The sequence below is a fragment of the Strix uralensis genome, chromosome 2 (assembly GCF_047716275.1).
Source record: "Strix uralensis isolate ZFMK-TIS-50842 chromosome 2, bStrUra1, whole genome shotgun sequence".
Taxonomy (NCBI): domain Eukaryota; kingdom Metazoa; phylum Chordata; class Aves; order Strigiformes; family Strigidae; genus Strix; species Strix uralensis.
In genome coordinates, this window is record NC_133973.1 from 12780122 (window position 1) to 12802367 (window position 22246).

General features: G+C 42.9%; 1 protein-coding gene across 1 annotated transcript in view; it reads left to right on the forward strand.

Annotated features, from left to right (window-relative positions):
- The first annotated feature begins 461 nt into the window (after positions 1–461).
- ALCAM (activated leukocyte cell adhesion molecule) overlaps positions 462–22246 on the forward strand; it is a 122935-nt gene continuing 101150 nt past the window's right edge. The window contains exon 1 of the mRNA XM_074856156.1: positions 462–819. Coding sequence (XP_074712257.1) covers positions 714–819 — 106 coding nt within the window. The 5' untranslated portion in view covers positions 462–713. The remainder of the gene's footprint in view (positions 820–22246) is intronic.

A 22246-nucleotide genomic window follows, 5' to 3' on the forward strand; every position in this document is an offset into this window, starting at 1 on the left:
CACGTTTCTAAACCCGCAACGGCACTGTTATTATTAATTTTTTTCTAGCTTTTGATTTGAAACACTGGCACCCAAACGTGCATCCTGAGCACAGAACGAGCTAAGGCGCCCGTGCCCCGCGCAGAGGCGAAGGAGGGGTGGGCGAAGGGGGGGGGGGGTGTCGCTCCGCCCGCCCGCCTGCCCCGGCCCCCTCTCCGCGGCTCCCGGCTTTCGGGGCGCCACCCGTCGCCCCCGGGGCAGGTCCCGCATCCCCCGGCCCGGCGGGGGGCCGCGTCCCCAGCGGCTGGGGCGGCGGCCGGGGCGGCCGGCAGGGCTTCCCCCGCCCCGCTGCCTGCGCGCCGGGCGGGGGGGGCGGGGGCACTGGGGGGGCCGGGCCAGCGCCGCCGCTACAGCCGCCGCCGCTGCCCGGCCCCGCCTCTCCCGCCGCAGCTCCCAGTCCTGGAGCGCCGCTCGGCTGCCAGAGGGAAGCCGCCACCTGCTCCGGTGCGGAGTCGCTCCTCGCTGCGCACCCAGAAGGGAGAGCGACCGCCCCGCCGCCCGCGCCCGGGAAGTTACCGTTCCTCCCGCCGCCGGGGGAAAGCTCCCGCCGCCGCCTCCCACCTCGGAGGGGGAGAAGCCGCCTCCCCGCCGTCCGGCTGCGAGAGGGAAGAGCCCCCCGCGGGCGCGCCGCCCCGCTCCGCCGCTGCCTCCCGGTCCCGCCGCGGGCAGGCGGGATGATGGAGCCCCCCGCCGCCGCCGCCTGCGCCTCCTGCCGCCGCCGCCCGCTGCCGCCGCCGCTGCTGCTCTGCCTCCTGCTCGCAGCCCTCTGCCTGCCGACAGGTGAGCGCCCGCCCGCCCGCGGGAAGGGGCAGCCGCCACCGCGCCGTCCCGGCCACGCGTAACTTGGCGGAGGAGGAGGGGGGGCCGGGGCCGCAGGTGCCGGTGCCCGCCCGCGGCTCGGTGCTGCCGCCGGCGCCGCCCGCCCTGCTCGCCCGCCCTTCACCGGAGCGCCCCGGCACCTACCACGGGGTCTCTGCGCCGCTCCCGGCCGGCGGTGCCCTCCGCATCCCGTTACGCCTCGGCGGGGAGCGGGCGGGGAGCTGGTCCCCTCCTGCCGCCGTCGCCGGCCCCCGGGGAAGGCGGCCGAGGGCGGCCGGCGGGGCGGGCTGATGCCGCCTCTCCTGAGGGGAAGGCGGGAGCTGCCCCAGCGGCTGGGCGGCGGTCTCGCCTTCCCCCGTGGGAAGCGGCGGCGGGGCCCCTCCGGGGCGGTGTCACTGGCTCCGCCGGGCGCTGCCCCCGCGGGAGAGAGAGCCGGGGCTCGCCGCGGCGCCCGTTTCGCTTCCCGGAGCCGAGCGGCACGTCTCCGCGGCGAACCGCCTCCAACTTCGGCCGTTCAGCCGCTTCTCCCCGCCCCGCCGCGCCCGGCTGCCCGCGGAGCCGACGGGTGCCCGCCGAGCGCCTCGGCGCTGCTGGGGGCCGGCGGGTACTCGGGGAGCGCGGCGGCGGGGGGTGGGTGGGGGGGGCAGCCCCGCCGTCGGCCTCCCCGTGCGCGGGCAGCGCGGCGTGGGGCGAGGGTGCCCGAGGGTCGGGGTCGGGTTCGCGTGGGTAACTTCCCTCCTCCTCATCCCCCCCGCCCCCTGAAATCCCTCTCGGGGCGTTAGGGAAGCGGGAAGGCGCAGGGAGTGCTAAATACCCTAATTGTTCTGGGAATATTTTGGCCGTGAGGTGTTTGTAGGCTGTATTTTGTAAATATTGAGCGTGAAAGTGAAGTCTGAGGAAAAAGCTGTGAAGTGAGGAGTTCTGCATTCAGCGCGGAGATCGTCTCATTATTCTTGTAGAAAGAGCGTCAGCCTGTGGTAACATTTTGAATTGCTTTAAGAAATGGCTTTGCCTTTATGTGCCTGCCTTTGCAACAGCGGAGGGTTTGCAGAAGTGTTGGGAGTTGGTGCTTTTTCATTCCTGTCCTCTGCCTTGTTATTACGTGCTCTCCAGTTAACCATTTACAGACAGTATGTTCTCATCGAGGGGGACGATAAGAACAGACCTTTTTCACGGGATGTAGTTGTGTTTATTTTGTACCAGCTCTAGTTAAGTAGAAAATGAGCTACAGCAATAAAGTAAGGCTGCCGAAGCTTTAATTTCAATTAGAATAGTAAAAAAGCTCCGAGCAGAACCAAAAGCAATATTGGAACCATAAGCAATATGTCAGGCTGTTCTGCTAGGCGTTTGCTTTGCCAAATACTGTGTGTAATCACTGTAGGACATAAAAAATATCAGTCTCGGCGGCAGAGCTTACAAAGAAGACGGGTTTCTGTGATGTAGAGAAAGTCTTCAGGAAAGATTGTTCATTTTATGAAATCTTAAAGGCATGTGGAGTATCCAGAGAGATAAGCACATCAGCTTCTAAGAAGCAAGACTTGGCCCCCGTGGAGAGATTTATCCCAGTAAATATGAAATGATCTCGCTGATTGTGTGACTGGCTTTATTCTCCCATTGAAGGAAACATGAAACCATAAAATATTTTTATCTCAAGGGCTGTGTTGATGGAGGTGTATAAAAAGATGGGACTTGACCACCTACAATCTAAATAGGTTGGAGGTAAAACCATTTACCTAGTTCTTTCTGCTCTTCCTTTCTTCCTTGTCCCCTCAAGGAGAGGCTCAGGCTAACTGTATAAGCAAATATATATGGGGAGAAACCAGCCCCACCTTAGCTTAGAAACTTTCCCTGCAGAACTGGAAATGCCTGGAAAGCCTAATAAAAGATTTAAGCCTCTAGCTCTCCGTTTATTCTGAGGAGTATAAAAGATACTTAAATATAAAAATATCTATAAAAAGGTCTTGATATTACTGTAGACTTCACATGTCTTTCTCCTTGCTATCTCAGCTACTTTAGATTATAGCTAATTCGCTATCATCTACAACAAATTCTGGATATATTACTCTATCATGGGGCTTGGCTTTTGGGAGTTCCATTTCAGGTTTGCATATGGAAAGCAATAGACAAGCCATTAAAAGCATATTAAAAGTTGATGTGCATCAGGTGTAGATATCTCCAGGAATATTCAAGCTAACTGGGGATCCCTATGAGAAATTCAGTTTCTTTCTTCACAGAATAAACTGCCTAGGAAGATACCCATTTAAAAAAAAAAAAAAAGAGGGGGGTCCAAGTCCACATGTGGTACTAGGAGACTAGTTCAGACTAAATGAGAACACCAATTAAAATCTCATACTTTTCTAGAGGAAATGACTGTATGTGAAAAGAAAGTCAGCTCTTAATCACAGGAGTTAATCATGACCTTTGTAAAGCTTCCCCCTCCCCCTGCTTTCTGGTGGGTTACAACTGTGAAGCTCAGTCTCTCATACTATATTTTATTACTAAAGAGTTGTCACACATTGCTATATTGTGTAAGGGTAGTGAGACTGTAATGTGTAGTCTTCTCATTCACATGACACTTACTGTGTTCTCACTCCTGACAAGGTTTTTTTTTTTTCCCCTGGTATTTTGTGAAAGCAAAGTTAGGAGGCATCTGCAGCATGTATGTATGTTGCAATATGCTTTGAGTCTGAGGTCCAATACACAGGTAGCAAAGCCAGACTCATTTTTAAGTGAGCTATAAATTGTTAAATCATTTGCTTTGGGAAGTGTTTGATACGTTTTTTTTTTTCTTTTGGTGTGAATATGCTAGAAAAGTCTCTCAACATAAATTACTTTTCTTCTTGTGCTCTCCCCTCCTCTGTTGGGTTTCTAGCGCTTCTCATAAGGCAGAGGGCAACAACAGAAATCATCCAGGTCTGTAAATCTCTGAAATTTCAGACCATTGATTTTTACTGGAGAAAATATATGTTGTTATGTTCATGAAATAAATATCTCTCTCGTAAGTCATATTTAATTCAAAGATATCTTATTTCCACTTCCCAGCCTGTGTAAGAATAATACCCTTCCTTACAGTACCATCCATTCTCCTTCCTGAAAGCAACCTAGGGTGCTAATGTGAAATACCAGGGTAAATAGTTTCAGCTGTTTTTGTAGAAGTAGTGAAGACATTTGTTGGCATATTTCCAGCAGAAAGTTTTGGGGAACAGAATCTCTAAATATTTATGTAAGATGACACATGAAGGGGAAAATAAAATAGCATTATGTATTTTACATAATGCAGTTACATCTGTGTGATCAGGATAAACCTATCTCCTCTCTTTCCTTACAAATATCCTACTTCTGTAGTGTGGTTTATAGTCTGAAGCTATAAGAGTGCTCACTGCAGATTTCCGTGATGTCATATCTGATTACAAATGGTGCAGAAAGACCTCATAAAAAAACAAGCAAACTGGCGATAGCGTTAATATGTTGGCCAGTCATACCACATCACACCACCATGGGTTTTTCTTGAGTCCCTACCACGGGGACTTTTTGGAGAGTATTTTTTGTTGAAGTGGTTTTGGACTGGCTGAGTGAAACAAAAGCAGATTGCTGAATAGGAAACCAGCTGTGGAGGAGCTGGGCCTACCTGTATACACTTTGCGCCTGTTAGCACTTGAGAGACTGTACCAACTTTGTAGGAGCTATAATTTGTAATTGGATCTCCTAAAACTGGATGATCAATACTCAGTTTTGCCTTTTTGTGACCTGCATTACATGATCATATGTGTGATGGTCACAGATAAGTTGGCCTGAGGTCTAGTCTGCAGTGCCTGTTCCACTGCTGTTTCACATGTGGGAGGTGGTGGGTTTTTTTATACTACCATGTTGATTGTGGAAACTGTTTTTCCACATCACTAATAGTATGTTTTTCTTAGTATGGTGGTCTTTAGTTCGTTTTTAGTACAGTCTAGTTTAGACTCTGATACAGAGCTAGACTTTACATACTGATTTATTGAGAGATACTGCCATGTCTAAAACACATAATCTTCAGGCTGTCTGTTCAGTGCTCCTCAAGGTTCCTCTGGGTTGGCTAGTGTATAACTTTTTCCTCTGGTAATACAAAAATTTTTTTATTAGAAAATGCATGTAAACTGCAAGGCCACGTTTGTAAGAGAACTGAGGACCTGTTGCAATGTGCCGATTTCTCTGGAGTTCCTCTGCCTTCAAGAAAAATAGTTACGCTTCCATGCACCAGTGCTCAAATGAGAGACTCTTCAAGAACTGTAAATGCTGTAGGGTGATAATTAGAATTGACTTGAGCAGAACGTGATTTTTTTTTTCCAGGAAAAACTGAGTATTAACAACTACCCTTGATTTGAAATTGTTGAGCGGTATCTCCCCTGAAGACAAGGCTTTGACCTACGTGTTCTTTATCTTTGTATCTTTTCTTTAATAAGAGCAGGATGAATATTAAAGAAGGCTGTACGTTCCTGTCTTTAATATGCTTGAAAATGAATGTCATCTTAGGAGATCGCAGTACAACTAGTATGCTGACAATCTACTACTGGCAGCGATTGGATCAAGTTTCTTCCTTTTTTCTTCTTTTCTGTTTTTTTTCTTCTTCCCCAGTGTGTATTATTGGAAATGGCTTGAATTGCAGTTGGTCCTACACCAGTGGATGTTAGTCTCCTGCTCCAAAGTGGCAGCTCTTTTGAGGAATATCTGCCTAGCTTAAGATTAAATTGCATTTCTTATCATGCATATAGGTCTCCAGAAAGGCAAATAAATATTTACTTATTAAAACAACTGCTGCTTCTACTGAACTGGTATTTATGTTGTTGATAAGAAATATGCCTCTTCTGGGAGGTAAAAAAAGGCAGACAATGATAAAACAGTGGAGAGAGTGAGAGAGAGCGCCTGCAGCTTTGGGATATGATTTTTTTAGAGGTTATCAGGGGTTAGAACAGTTCTGTAAGGTTTGGTTAGAAAGCATTTGAAGTGCTTTCAATAGCAATGGAAATACTAAGCTGTTCCCTTGATAACAAGCAAAAAGTGCATTGAGTGATTTAATGAGTGTTTCAGCAGTCTATATATCCATATCATCTGTTTTCAATTAAGTTGTACTGTGTATAGTTAACCCCTTATTGTGAAGAAATACTTCAAATGCTTGAATCGCATTCATGCGTTGTGTTTTGTGTTGTGGTAGCCCCATCCGTAGCACCTCCTGGCATCATTAAACATGGGGATCGGTCACAGCAATTGTGCTCCTGAGGGAAAGCGCTCAAACAGCAGTCAAATTTTAAACATCTCCTCAGGTCTTAGGGACAGCAGAAGTCCGCAGGGCTGAAGCCCTGGCAGGCTGGTGATGTTTTGGCATGTGTCAGGAGCTCTGCAGTGACTGTCTCCTTGCCTCGGCCAGCGCTCTCTATACAGTGTTCCTGATGGATGCGTCCCAGCTGTCTGGGCTGGAAAGTTTTGTTTTTTTAACAGAATGTTGATTCTGACCGTAGTTGGCATCTTTTAAACTTGAAGACATATTGGCAGCTAATTCAATAGAGGGAGCTCCGCTACCTTACTGTTAGAAGCAGCGTGTCTCTGCTTTTCCCAGACCTCTGATTCAGCTTGAAAGTTATGTTAAAAGTCTTTGTTTCTTCGCAGTGATCTGTGGTGCCAGGCTTTGTTTCTGGAAGCATCTTACTTTCATCGCAGGCTTCCTGTTGCATGAAGGAGATGGAAGGACAAATCTGAATCACACAACAGGCAAACCCAAAAAGATGACTCAAAGATACTTCTGTCTTGCAGCAAGGCATTAGGTGTGTTTTAAACGGATACATTGCAGAATCAGGTTTTTAAATGACCTTTCCTTGTCCGGGGTGGGGCTTAATGGAGAAACTCAAAAAGAATTAAAATAAAAAGAGGGTACTTTCCAGAGATGAAATGGGCCAAGAGAGGTGTTGCATGAAATAGGATACAAACAGGATAAGGAAATGATTGTACTAAGATAGACTGTTGTGGCAAGAGAACTGTAGAATGCTTCCACTAAAATGTATTAAGTAGGACTCTTAAATACAAAAGTGATTCTTTCAGTAAGTTCTTCTAGGATCATAAAGGAAAATTGAAATATGTATGACATTCTGTAAACAGTCTGGATTCCAGGCTATTGTAAAAGAAAGCCAGTTTAGGTTTGTGCTGGTATGCTTTTAACCCATTCCATATCTCTAATACAGAAACAGGTATATACAGAAAACTGACAACTGTTCTGCAAACCTAGGACTTTATATTTTTCTTGGATTCTTTTTAAAATATTATTTCTCATCAGACTGTTTTGACACTAATTATGAAGTTCTGTTAAGGACCAATCCCTTCTAAAAAAACCCAAACAAATCCTTTAAATCGAGTTGCCTTCAAGTAAACTGGTAATGAACTCAGCATTATTTTTCAGTCATATGAATCCTGCACAAATGCCATTTATCATTTGACTTGATACAGAAGCTGCATATTTTTTCCTAATCTTTCAATTTAACTAGAGAAAATAACTGTAGATACTGGATAACAAAATACATGTAGCTTATATAGAGCTAGAGTTAAATGTGGCATTTTATATGACCAACTGACATATTTCAGATTTTTTTTTTATGTGAGTTTTTGGGGTTTTCTTTAGAAAGTGGAACAACTTATTTTTCAAGAACTCACTGTTGAGTTCCGTGAGTTTATAATGCTGGCCAGGAAGAATTGCTAAGGCTCGTATTTTAGAGAGATGGAAGAGGGTTGATGCAGTTTGTCTGTGGGGTAGAATGGTAAATGTTCACATAAGGCTCTAACTGGGTAGCTTACAGAGAATACATGGTTGGAACTGGGTTTAAAAAACGGCAGTTGAATGCAAGTGTGAGGTTTTAATGTTATTTGTGAAATGCAGTTCTTTAATTGCAGTTTCTGAATTGTTCTTAATTATCTAGAGTATTAGCTTAGGTATTACTCCATTTTGGCATGGAATCTTGTTTTGTGAGATGTAGAAACCAGCATACATTTAGCAAAGTGACTACTTTGGTTCATACAGATAAAAAATCATGTTTGTTAGCTTATTCTAGTTTTAGAGAGCAGAGATGATCTTAATGGCCTTTACTTACTAAAAGCTATACATGGCGCAGAAAAAAGGATGAAGAACAGAATATTTAGGCAGGATTTGGGGAACTTCAGTGTAGCTGTATAGCTTCAGAAGAGAGAAGGATTCTGAATCGATTCTGTCATTCTTGATACTGTACATCAAATTGTATAACAAGTGCTTGCATATAGAGAAGATGATAGGGTAAGTATTATCTTAAAATTCACTCATTGACACAGCATTATGGGATTTGCTTTCTCAAATTGGGGAAGTTTAAAGTTTCTGACACTGCCAACAAAGTGGTGTGCTGACAACTGGTGACGTAAATCAAGAAAACATTTGCATCTTACACTTGACAGCTTGAAAGCTTAGCAAGGGGATAATTTTTCCAACTTTAATTCATGACTGAGATTTTTATCAAGTTTAACATTACTCCTTAGTTCTCAAACTACTGCACAACTTACTGCTAATCTTGAACACTACCTACACACAGAAGCGGTAAGGAAGTCAGTATTATGAATGTCCCACCAGCTTGCAGCTTATATGAGTGAATTGCATTTCTTGCTACTGTATTTCTGCGCAGACAAGAACTTTTAGTAACGCAGAGCGTGCTGTGCAGACAGTTCTAAGGTTTAAAACAGTCACCAGTGTATAAGTAAATGATGACGGTGACTTCATGTGGCATAAATTCACATTTTGCATCTTTGTTGCCAATAAAAGTGTGGGTTTTTTTGTGAAATATTTAAAACTTCCAGAAAATGTTTTGCTGTAGTAGTTTAGCTCTTGACATGACTTCTGTAGCAGGGCTTTGCCTTTCAGAGTGGTAACTCTTCCACAGTTTAGTTTGACCTTGCTCATCACACTACTGTTGGATGAGGTTCTGTCTTAGCTTTGAAGTTTTAAGCCCTAAGTATAACCTTTACCCTAAAGGTTTAACCCCAGTTAATGTGTGGTGCCCCACAGCAACAAATTCCTAAGTGTCTAGGTGAATCTCTGATGTCGCAGTGGGACTTCTGAAAGTTCACCCACAGGTTTGGTAGGGGTCAGATTCTGGTATTTCATCCAGACTCAGTTGTGTCTGCAGGTCATTTCTTGTCGTTGCTTATCACTTTAAGTACCCTGCAGTGTTAAACCTAAAACTGCATAGCTTCTGGGGGCATCAGGGGGGAGGAGTCTAAAGCTTTTGAGATAGTGGAAAGTAAGTGGCACGTTGCAAAGATGATAACTGTGGATGTAGAAGAAGCAGGTTAACCATTTTTACAGATTCACAGAATTTATTTGGCATCTTCTATGCATCTTAACATAGTGTATACCTGCTTTGTTAGAAGGAAAGTTCTTATCTCAAAAGAGCCATAAGCCCTTGGGTTATGCAGCTACGAGGAAGCTGCTACAGGACCAGGGAAGGCAAATTTTCTGGCCTATGTATCAAAATGTTGGTATATCAGAGGGCCATTAAGAGATGTATCATGTCTGCCTGAGAGCCAAAGGGATAGGAGTGGGGAGAATGAGAGCTGTGTTTTTTTCAGCGCTCTTGTTGTGGGAGTGGGGAGTAGCTGGGTCTTGGGGCCTGCTGGCAGTGTTTGGCTCTGCAGCGCCTGCTGGTGTCATCGTTCCATAGACAGGGATGTGGAGCACCACTGCAGCCACCGTGGCAGCACAGCTTGGTGAGGGCAGCTTTGGAGTTACTCTTGGACAGCATGCAGCCTCAAGAGCCAGAGGTCAGAAACTCTCTGTAATGGTGGTCACCTATAGTGTCCATGGTGGCTGCTTCCTTTCCACTATGTGAGAGGGGAAGGGTCTGTATTCCTCCCAAGCATGAGAAATTCCCTCTTTTTGCTGGGGGCATGCTTACCCTCTGAACTGCTGCAGAGAGGTATCTGCTTACTTTAGGGGCACTGCATTTTTTTCTCCTGCTCTGAATGGTGTGCAAAGCACTCAGTGGGTCACTTCTTTAATCGTTATGTCCATCTGCAAGTAGATCAGTGATAAGGAAGGATGGGCTTCAGCATACTCTGTATGCTTGCAGTCTTTGGCTTTCTTTCCATTACATCAGTGGCACAGGGCATGGGGGAATGAATAACGCAGTGTGTTTCTTTAATGAATGCTGAATGGGTGAGTGTGAGTTGCCAGAAGCTTTATCCAGAAAGAAGCAGGGTGTTCTGAGGGGTGATATCCGCACCCGGAGGAGGAGAGGCAGGTGAATCATTTTTAGCTGGAATTCACAGACCAGTTTTACTAGATGTGGGAGTAGTTTTGAAGACTGAAGTTGATAGTTCAGCCCAAAAGCTTGGTAATTTTCCTGGACAGAAGTAGTGCTTTTAAACTGTTTCTTGAAGTGAATTATTGTTACAGTTTTATATATGGTTTCTCCCAAGGGCCGCGTATAAGCTTCACATTTGGAAGTTTTGCGTAAGCGTATATAAAAACCTAGCCCTCTTGGTATGGTGAGGTGCCTTGTCTTAGTTGTGGATTCTAATTCACAAAAGCCTCATAAATAGCTTGCTTTTTCTTGCTTTTTGACTGGTTGCTAGTCTTCCTTTGAGGTGTTGTCATCTGTAAACAGCAATGATTGTTTTGAGAAGCTTTTCATGTAAGCATGAATGAGCAGAGCCTGAGTGTGTTGGGGACCATGACTCTTGTGAGGAGGCTCTCTCCATGCAGTAGAATAAATATTTGTTTCTGGTTTTGGACATACTGTACAGAACAGACTTTTTTCATAAGCATGGAAGGATGTTGGTGGTTCATAGTCTGCAAGTTCTCTGACAGAGTGTGGTAAACTCTACATAAAACTTGAGGGATCCTTTTAATCAAAAATGGTAGTAGACACTTTAAGGGGAGTATTGCAGTGAAAAATCTTTATTTTCTTGCTAAAACTTTTCCTAAAATCTGGATGTGGTTTTTCGGTGGGGTTTTTGGTGTTTTTTGTTGTATTGGGTTTTTTCCTCTTGTTTCTTTAAAGATGGACCATTACTCTATCTTTAGGAAAGGAGGGAAGGATAAGTACTAGCAAACGAAAAATTTTATCCAGGCTTGCATTAATTGCAGGTGTGAGGTTAAGACCTAAATCTTCCATCTGCTAATAATATTTCGGGCTCAGCAGTTTCCCTTTATCTTCCTCAATGGCAACTTTAAGGGGAAAAAAAACCACAGTTCCTTTGATTCCCTCTGCTCAGGAAAGACTGAGGACTGGATGTGAGCTGAGGGTTGGGTTTTGGGTTTTTTTTGATATAATTTAATGAAAGAGGAAAGTGATCAATGGTCTCTGGAGTGGCACTGTATGGCAGGCTTTTCAAACAGTGGTGTTTGTAGACAGAAGGAAACTGTTGTGAACTGGGACTGACAGTGACTTGGGTGAGCCAATTTTCCTCTGGACATGTCAGCCCTCCTGGACTGTGAAGCCAGGGTGGGAGTACCACTGAATGCATTTCATTCAAGAGGATTTGAGTGGTCTAACCCAAACTCCAGTACTCCAGTAATGAAAAAATGATTTGACTTTTATGTTTGTTATGGCATTGTGGCATTTGTTTGAGCTACACTTCAACATAGTGAACCCTTTGTGGCCTTTGGCTGCTTGGTAATACTGTAGTTGCAGCTGCAAGGCTAGAAAATTTTATTATGGGCTACTTCTGCAATGGATGCACATCCTTGGTAATTGCTATTGCCAACACGCTGTTTGTGAGTCTGCAGTGCTTAACCTTGTGCAAATTATATTTGCAGATGTACCAGATGAATTGTATGTTAAAGAGCTCTCCCTGTGTCGGGTTAGCCAAACTTTGCCCTGCAAGGCTCAGAGGGTGGGAATTACTGTGTGATCTGAACCTGAACAGCACGTGTCCAGGTCAAAAAGCTCAGGGAGGTCCAACTCCTGCCAGGACTTGGAGCAGGAGTGGTGATTCCTCTGAGACAGTATTTCTCCCCTCCGTTGCAGGAAAGGACTAGGCTGAGTGTTTAGTGACTCCCAGGGCAGCCTGGCAGTGTCAGCCAGCACCAGCAGCTACTGCTGCAGCTGAGGAGCATCAGTGGCTGCATGGTTTAGCCCTGGGGCTTGAGCCCTCCTGTGGGTTTTACTGATGCTTTCTAGGTGCTGTATTTTGTATATCACCAGGTGTGCTACTGATGATGCATGTGAGTGAAGGGTTAAAATTTTGTGAAGTGGGTTGGCATGCAGATTCATACTGAAAAAGCTGCTGCTTTTCTGCGATTTTATTTGGAGGGGAGTCTGAACTTGTCTTTGCAAGATCGTAGGAAAAGGAAAAAGATACAAAAATGTAATACTGAAATGCTTACCCACTGATTTTTATTCTTTTAGCATCTGATGTGTAAGAAAAAAAGTGTAAGTTCTTTGGTTTAAAGAAAACAAAATAACATAATAGAGGCATATTTGATTTATAAAGTGCACTTGAACATCAAAAGATATTTGGGAATGTTTCAGGCTGAGAAATAGAAAATATTTTTTGCTAGCCTATTGTTTGCTAAACTTCACTGTGTCATTGACTAGTATATGCCTCTATGATCTGTAGGTTTTGAAGAACAAATACTTTAGAAGTGAGAACAATTAAGGAAAGGTAGAGTATTTAGAACTGCAAGAGCAGCACTTTGAATCTTTGACAGGGTGTATTAATGTGAAAAGGAAGATGGATTGGTTTTATAGTTAAAAGTTCAGTTTTCTCCCAGTGCACTGTAAGCAAATGTTTCTGACTGGAGCACATATGAACTAGCTGAAAGAGAAATTTGCTGTCAGTAACTGATGATTGGGCCAAAGACATGGATCGGCATCTCTGCAGGGAGTGGTATACACAAATAAAAGGCAAATAGCTTACTTCCAGTGTGTTAAAACAGGTATACCCATAAGGCCTGTGAAAAGTAATAATATGGCAAAACTGTGGAAAGGAGTCTTCAACGGAGACCAGGAGGGATGCACTATCACTTGGGCAGGCCTGTAGAAGGGCTCTGCTGCGCAGGAGAGGTAGCCATTTTGATGGCCATGAGTAGGTGCATGTCTTGTGGGTGTGAGTTTTTGGAGAACAGTCAGCTGAACCTGAGGGGAAGCCAGCTTTGGCATCTGGCTTGTCAAATCCACTGCTGCTGCAGAGGTGGTGGGAAGTGGCGTTTGTGGTAGAGAGCTGGGGTGGGTGGTGGCAGGAGGAAGCAAGCCGAGGGCCCCAGCCACAGCTGCTCAGAGCCAGCATGTGCTGTCTCTTGGCCTTGTGTGGCTGGCAGGCCTGTGGAGGCAGAAATCTGGCTGGAGGAGGCAGGTTACCTGCATGAAAAATGCAGCTGGATTTTTGCTTGCAAGTGAAATAAGTTGCAGAAGGAGAACAGAAAGTTTTCTGGAAAATGGTAGCCTTAAGGAGAACCCTTGATAGAGTATTTAGAGGGAGGGGAGCAGAAGCAGGTAGAAAAGCCACCAGAGAGCAGGAGAAAACCCAATTTCAAGAAAGTGGCAGCTTTTCCCTGTCTATATTGCCGTGTGCTCTCCTGGGTTTGGCAGTTACTCTGCCTCCTCCCTGTCCTTTTACCTGCCATAATTAGCAGGCCGTCCCCCTTGGTTGAGACCATGCACTGCCGTGCCCCTGTACTCAGTTTTTTACGTTCCCCTTGTCAGCCATACCATTCAGTGTTATTTCCTGCCTCGGAAAGACATCTGCTTCCCTACAGGGACTTCTCAAAGCTCAAGTGCTCCTACCCTGGGCTTACATGGCTTGTGCTTGTAGGGCGATTGTCTGGACTAACGCAGCCTTTCTGGACAACGTCCCCTCTCTGTTCTTAGGTCAGTACAGATAACCTGAAAAGCCATTCACGCTAACAGTCTTTTTTTGAGGGGGAAAAATGCTGAATGTTTTCCTCTAGTCCTCCTAAGAGGCTTGGTGTATGACATAATGTGTCAGGGAAAGGGTGTTGTATGCTGAGCGTGATCACTGGGTGACCTTAATGTCAGGCTCTGTCCTGTTGAGCCATCAAATTTTCTCTGGAGTAGCATGCGCCTTACACTGTGATCATTCAGGATGGACAAGAAACTCTCATCTCTGAATCAAAAGAGCCCATATTCTTATAATGCTTTTTTATCAATTCTGAAGAAATGTAACATTAGTTGTTTAATATGAACTCTGTAATAAATACAGGTGTATGACCCACTGCTGCTGAAATGGCAACTTCAGCCATTTTTCTAGTCTGAGCCTTTTCATGCTGTGTCTGACTGAGGCAGGGAGCATCAGACTGTGGTAGTCAACAGACACTGTAACAGAAATTGTGTTAAGTCACACAATCTAGAAATTGAGCTAATGCAATAGTTTTGGGCCATGATCCAGGATGTGTTTGTACACCCAGCTTCAAAATTATTCAAGTATTTAAAAATATCCTTAAGGACCTAATTTTTAGGTTAGGTGTAGCAGGATCCCTACCGAGGGGACCCAGGAGAACATGGTAAGCTGGAAGTGATGGCATAGAGGCTGTTAGAATGCTGGATACTGTCTGCGAGTCGTAGCATCTTCCTGCTCCTTGTAGAGGATGACTGGCTAGCACAGCTCACAGAGAAACAGTTTAGGTAGGGAGTTGATCTAGTTCAGTCTTCCCGAGTATGGTATGAGTTCACCTCTTCGGCTGACTTTATAAGCCTCCACTTTTAAATTGCACACAAATGGTTTTTCCATATATAAAATATATTATATGAGGATATTTTTTTTGGCGACTGTCAGCAGGGAATGTGCAGCTTACTAAGCTTTCTTGAGTATAATTTTAAATGGAGAAAATGCTTCTATATAAACTGAGATTATCTCATCACAATATTTTTATGATTGTTAATTAAAAAGTGAGGAAATCCTTTAGAGCAGATTTGCAGTTTTGAGACTTTTATGAGACTTAACATGAGATCTATTTTTATAGTTATGCCTTCTTATTAGTTTTGAGATTAGGATATGTTTAAATGCATGGCTATCAAATCCTGTGACGATTGCTTGTTTATTTTGCAGTGTAGACTAATTCAGTTATAGTCCCATTCATGAGTCGTATGTGTCCCACTTTTCAACGAGATGCTGTAGCACTTTATGGTTACTGCTATTTGAAATAACACAAATAATTTTAATTTGAGTTTATCTGTAAAATGTAAGTGAAGGAAGGATCACCATGACTAGTGACAAGAGACTTAAAACGTTAAAAAATTGTTTTGACGTAAGTGGAAGCGTGTAAAATCTTGGTTCACAGTGCATAGAATTATGATAGGTAGCAAGACCTATAAAAAGTTTAACTCCCACTTTCTCTCATTAAGCACCAGTGTGTGCTCTGTTCTCTTTGCAGCAGACAGGCATGTCAGTGGAAGATTGATTTTTAGGCATGGTGCTTTCTACTTGAACTTATGCTCAGGCTAAAGAAAGAATTGGAGTGAAGATCTGAGCAGAGTTAAACAAACATTATTTTGCCTGGCTCTAACCATGCCTATAATATCATGACAATGTGAATCTTCTAATCACAGGCTCATCTGTCATCTCAAACACCTTGGAGTTGTTTGATTGCAGAATTTCCCAGTCTAGGAATAATTAAGGCATGGAGAAAAGTGATCAGGTGTAAATTGTGAAGTCGGAGTCCATCAGAAGTGAACGTGACGAGGATTCAAAGTCCTTTGCCTTGACCTATTTGTGTGAGTGACCATGTGGAGAGCCTTGTGCTCTAGACCAGCAGGAGACTATGTAAAGGAGAAAAGGATGCTCCTCTTTTCTCCATGTGGGTCATTAAACACAACCTTTGGTTTTTTGGTGAAGATCTAGAGAGGAAACTTATCAGGTAGAATAATCAGCGCTAATTATATTACAGACTTTAAAGGAAGTATTTTATTAGAGGATCACATTGCTCAAGAATGTTTCCCTGATGCTTCCTTCTATACTAGCGCTGGCACTAGCATGGCTGCATTTACGTGAGCAGACTGCACTGTCAAAAGCAAAGCAAGAGAGAAGGAGGGAGAATTGTTTGTTATGCTGGCAGGAATACACATGCTGATGCAAGCTGTGTTTGTATTAGCAGACTATTCTGATACAGTTAATTAATCGGAATTTGTCTACCAAACTATGCCTCGGAGTTCTTTTGTAGGTGTTGAAGGAGAAAATGGAGAATGGGTGGAGTCTTACTGTTGCTGATGTTTAATAGAGAAAATGTGTTAAAAGAATTGTGGCTTTTATTTTTCTGTAAGCACATGGAGAAAAAGGAGAACAGAAGTTGAAACATGAAGAAAGGAGAAGGGAAAGCAGGAAACTTGTAATAAGTGGAAGAAATACAGGCTAGAGTGTTTTTTGTGTGTCTTCTGAAAGTCACTGAAAGGAGGTGAGGAGGTGGACATCTATCTGTATCTTCAGAGCTGCGGAAGTAGCATGCTCATTGCTTTTTGGTCCTGCCAGAACATTGGGTGCTCTCTCCAGTGGCGGTGCCAGGAGAACCACAGGGTTACAAGGTTTGGCAGATTCCTGTGACAGAGGTCTGCTTGGGAGACTTGTGGGACAATGACTAATGATTGCTCCTGACTCCTAGATTCCCTCCCAGAAAACGTAGTAACTTCTGATAACCTTGCATTTAATTTTGTCTTGGGTCATTTACCCAGTAATAATACCAAATACACTGAAGTAGTCAATACCATTTTTTTGTGGCTATTTTAGTTCAGTCTTCATTCATAGAGGGAAAGTAGGCAGTGAAACAGATGAACTGTTAGATAAAATATCTGTTTCACATACAGGCTTTCATATCAGTGCAATTGGATGCATACTGAAAGCAAGAATCAATTATATAGCTGCTGCTTATCAGAAGTTAGCAAATGGTAAATGCAGTTTCGTTTTTATAATCAATTACCTAGCCCTGGAACTTGTTAGCAAAGGTTAGAAGCTGTAATAATTTTCAGTAAATGCCTACACATTATCTCAGTGTATTTTCTACACACTGCGTTTTAGGGAGATGAGGGAGAGATGCTTCTCTTCCCTGAAGTCTTTTAAACTGGCTTGTAAAAGATGAGGATCAAGCCCTTCAATTTCTAAGTACAATTTGCATTCATCCCATGACAAGGATGATGGCGTATACATTCTTTTTGGCAAATGCTTTTTTTTTCACTTGTAAGCATAGATTACTTTCAGCTTTGAGTTTGCACCCCTGTGTGGGTTAGGTTATCCACATCATCAGTCATAATTTACAGGTAAGGGGGATAGTAATGAAGGATAACTTTCTCTTTTTTTGTTATCTCTATTTTCCTCTTGATTTTTTTCAACAAGCATCCAAAATTATTTGAGTGCAGAAGTTTTGTTGCTGGTGACAGGCTATGAATGCATTGTGCCAGAAAATTGCTGATCTTCCAGTCCTACTAGCCCATTTGAGCCAGCATTTGCTGTTCATACACAAGCTTTCATGTTCCTGCTCTTGAAGTACCTTATCATACACTCCTTTATTTTTGTTCAAATGTTCTAGCATTGTTGTTTGCTTATTGACTGTCTTCTATGACTGCATTTCTAGAGACTTCTGCAGCCTTTGTTTCTGTTGCTTTTGTGGTAGATGGCAACATATCCTGTAAGAGCTACACACCTCTGCACAGCTTCTTTCACTGAAGTATTTAAAAAAAAAAAATAATTGTGTGTGTAATGTAATCCTCAGTTTTTAAAAGTTTCTAATATCTGAAACTATAGCTATCAGAGATAGTTGAATCAAGTTGCTTTGCTAGCCAGACCACAAGGACAGGTATTATTTACCAGTAGGATAATTGATTTGTTTGTATTTCTCAGTTATTTTGCTTTGGGTAAAATTAATTTTTGGTGAAATTGGTGGTCTTGTACCTTTTTATTATGTTCATTTTATTTCTCCATAAGCACTGTAAATGCTACTGAAACTGCTTACTGTGCTCATTTTTAATTTTGAAAAAATCTTGTTCTATGTTAATTTTATAGTTATTTACCACAACTATTTATTATTTCTTATTCAAGGCTAGCTTTTATAGACCAATTAGTTTCTCAATCAGTGTATTTTGGCTTCTTGTTTTTCAAAGAGCGTTTCATTGGCACTAGTCAGGCTCGTTAGCTGCATTTTCTGTCTCAATATGATCTTTTTTTTAACTGACTTAAAGTGGCCTGATTGCTCCTCTGTTTTTAAAAGTGTTGGATAACATTTATTTGAATCTCTGTGCCAATGATCAGTTGTTCTCGGCTTATAGAATTTTCTTGGGTTTTGCTTCCCAGGTCCTCACTGGGAAACAACTGCCAGCTGCAGATTGCAGCAGCAGTGAAAATGAAAGCATTTTCTAGGTACATTTGATATCTTTATTTACGCAGAAATCTTTATTTAACCGGAAGCAATGCTAAGAATAGCAACCTCTGCTAGCCTGACTGGCTCAATTCTCATTCAGGTTTCAATATCTATATTTAGTGGGGCTGTTTTCCTCTGTTCTCCAAGATCATGCAAGGTGCCCCAACCTTCTGCAGAAATTACAGCAGGGAATACAGATCACGTAGATGGTTTAACAAACTCTTTGGTGAGCAGGGGATTACAGGGTAAGGCAAGCTTCTTCTGGCAGTGTTTTTCTGGGGTGCTCAGTGCTGCCTGGAACTGTGCTAGGATCCTTGAAAGAGCACAGCACTCTGGTGTGGTAAGATGGTAGCTGTGTGAGTGTAAGGCTTGCTAGAGGTTGATTTATGGAGGTGCTGCACAGCTGCATTTTTCAGTGAGGCAATTTTCCTTCTAGTTTTGTTTCTGCCTTGTTGGACGTCAGCTCAGAGGTGCCTGAGCTATACAGAAGTGGTCGGAGACTTACGTAACTCTTTCTCAAAGTGCTGTGTGGACAGGAGGAGGACATAAGAGCTCTGTCCTTTGCAGAGATGAGAGGAGGCTTTTGGATTTTACTGCAGTTCTGCACCACCACCTCCTCCTGGTCCTGGCCAGGTGGGGCTGTCCCACTGCTGCACCTGAAGTGGTGCTGCTACAGGGTGGGTTGGGGGAGCAGTAACTGGCTGGCTCACTTCTGGCCAGGTAGAAAACTTGATGGAAGCCATTGCTGTCATCATCTAAAATGACAGGATGAAAGAAATAGAGGAGCCTGTGAAGGGCTCTGTTACTGGATGAAAGGGCAAATTGGATGGAGATGGAAAGCTAAGTGAAAGGTGAAAGGAAAAGTGGAGGGAATGAGGGGTGTTGTAGGACTCTTTTTCATAAATAAATTTAAAAAACCCTCTTACCGGCATTAGGTAATAAAGCCCAGGAATGATTTCTTTGCTTTCTAGTTTATATTTTGTACAGCTTATAAAAATGATGTAACTGCACTTCATTTATGTCTATCAGTAATTGAGTCTGTAATTAAGCCTTTTATTACCAATAAACCCTTGTGATTCTGTGTAGTGAATATTATTAAAGCCCATTTTTCATTATAAATTTCTTCTGATGATCAGTTACGAAAGTATTTTTTAAATTTAAAAATCAATGACATAAAGCATTTTGTTGGCAATTCATTTTTTCAGAATACAGAGTAGAAGATAGCAGTACAACAGAGACGCTGATCCAAACACTCTACCAACTTCATTTTTTTGTCTCAAGAAACATAGTATTATTTTTTTAACCCTTTAATGTGGGTTTAGGCATGGTGACTGAATGTTTTAAACTCTCTAATGTTACTATGTGCAAATTCTTTTTTTTTCTTCTTTATTCCTCAAAAGCCGTTTTGCAAGTTCAAATGCAATGAAAGCAAGCTCTGGTAGGGAATTTCATAAGCTGATGCCTACCGATTAACAATACTTCTGCAGATGTCATCTTTTCTTGCCTGTCCTTTGGGATGCAGGTAACTTCCATGGGAGGAGTGATGAATACAACTTTCCAAACAACTGAATGGCCAACTAAACTGCTTAGGAAGGCAGTTGTGCACCTTAAAAGGACGATTCATTAAAAAACACTCTGGTGATTTATGTATTTTTCCAAGCTTTCCATTTCTTTTGACATTAATGTTCTAATAAGCATTAAAATACATAGTTATTTTTTTCCTAAGTTTTGTTTGTTTGCATACTTTTTCATTTCTCCATAGGTTTATGAAATACACCGGTATACCTTTTCAGAATATTAAAACCAAAGAAACTAACTAAATGATTGGCAACAAAAATGTGGTTATGGTCTAACGTTGACAGTTTGACTCAAAATAATTTCCAAATCTTTGCCATTCCGATAAATTTGGAATATATATAAACAAAGAAGATGCAATTGGAAGAAAAATAATCTTGATAGGGTAAGGAAACCTATTTTATACTTAAAAGCCCCAATGTGTTATAAGAATAACAGAAATGCAGATATTGTTTTAATCTTTAAATTTTTGTTCAGTGTAAGGTCGCTTTTTGAGTCACGGTGAAGTAGTTTTGATGTCATTGTAGGAAAGACAAGTTAGAACCAGGAGGTAATATAGTAGTAAGTTATGCCATAGAAATTTATCTGCTAATCTCTGTGATATTGTTGAACTTTCAAGCACAAATTAGGCAAATGGATCAGAATGTTTTCATAGCATAGCAAAGTCAGAATGAGATATGGAAAAACCTATGTGCTTAAGCTCAAGAGCTCTACCAGGAAAAGTGTTTGGTGTGGATGCAGTTGTGAAAGGGTTTTGCTGGCGTTATACCTAATACAGTTTCAAACTTCTGATAAAACTGTCTCCATTGAGGAGGATTTGCTACAGCTCTGCTCATGGTCTCTAATCTGGACTGCATGCAGCGTGCCTTGTGACGTTCTCTTTGGTGGGTGACTTCAGATATTGGAGGGTGTGGGGGAAGAACCGTGCTGCTCCCCTCCTGCTGCACCTTTCCCACAGGCGTAGCCATGCTTCCTCCTTCAGGATTATTTCTATTACCATGTGTCAGAGTTAGGCCAAAAAGTACAATGGCTTGAACATATTGAGCCCCAAACAGTAGTTACGAAGGACCTATTGTTCACTCCAGCTACTTTCGTTTGACCATGGCTTGATGTGATGACAACCAGACTACAGCTAGCAGAGCTGCTGCAGATGGGAGCTGCTCTCAGCAGTTTCATAGTCTTCCTTGGACAAAACAGCCAGGTCTGGTGGTGTTGCATATTGCACCATGATTGACTGAAAAATCTCATCTGTCAGTGTTCTCTCCTCTTGATGTGAGAGGGCATGAAGGGGTCTTAGTCTGCATCTCTCAAGCAGGTGGGGCAGTCTGTTCCTTGGCTGGAGAACATCTCTGTGAATGAGAGTAGGGGCTTGTTAACTTGGCCTTTGCCTGCAGTTGCAGATGGCTTCTTTCTAGAATGACCCTGTTCCTTCTCCTGTCACTCTCTGGATTTCTTAATTGATGGTGGTCAGTTAAAAGTAGTTAAGCTTGGGCAGTTCTTTGTCAGTTCAAAGAGAGCTGGAAGATTATTTCCATGATCATACTTAAGGTATTGCACAAACCAAGGGAAGACAGGCTTAAATTCTGTTTCAGCCATCAGTGGAGCTTCTCAAAGATCTTTGCAAGTGCCACGCTGGGGATAGGCCTCTTGGGAATAACTCCTTCGGTAACTTCTCATTTCTGGGTAAATAGTGAAGAAGTTGCTCTATCTTCAGAGTTTCAGATGTTGCACCTCTGTTTTTACTTAAGGAATCACAGAGTCAAAACCTGCTTTTGATCAAATCAAAATTTTCTTCTTTACTTATCTGCACAGGAGTAGTGTCAGCTACCTGTGGATGTGTAATAGGGATCCATTGCAAGAAAATGACTGGAGGAGAAGAAATCTAGTTTCATCTAGAGGTTTTTTCCTTCTAAGAGTAATGTACCTAAACGGCTGGGGAGGGAGGCAGGACCATTACAAAAATTCATTAATTTTGCTGTTACCTGCTGTTGTCCCATGGGTAGTTTTATGTGGGATAAGAATGTTTGAGCTGCTTTTTTGTATGCTAATAGCAAGACATGCGTACAAAGAAACTGTCCTCTTTTATTGTGCTCTTCATCTAGTGCCTCCACAGCCTTTGATAGAGCAGATGTGTTCTTGCCGTATTGATGAAACTATCCTGTGTCTATTACTGTTCAGTAGAAACATTTTAATGAGGGGAAAAAGCATAGTGGTATGAGTGAACTTCTGATCAATGTATTTTCATATAGTGTGTAACTTATTTCCTGCAGGCCAGAGACTACTTATAGTTTACTGTTGCTATCTGCATTTTTATATCGAAAATAGAAGTTAGATGATGTTTTGAATGGGAACTTGATGAAGCAGAGCATACCACTGCACAGCAATGGCTTCTGCATAGGCATTGTCTGTCTCTCAACATCCTGAGCCTTTTTTCCTCCTACTAAGTGATATTTTGCCATAGTTGGA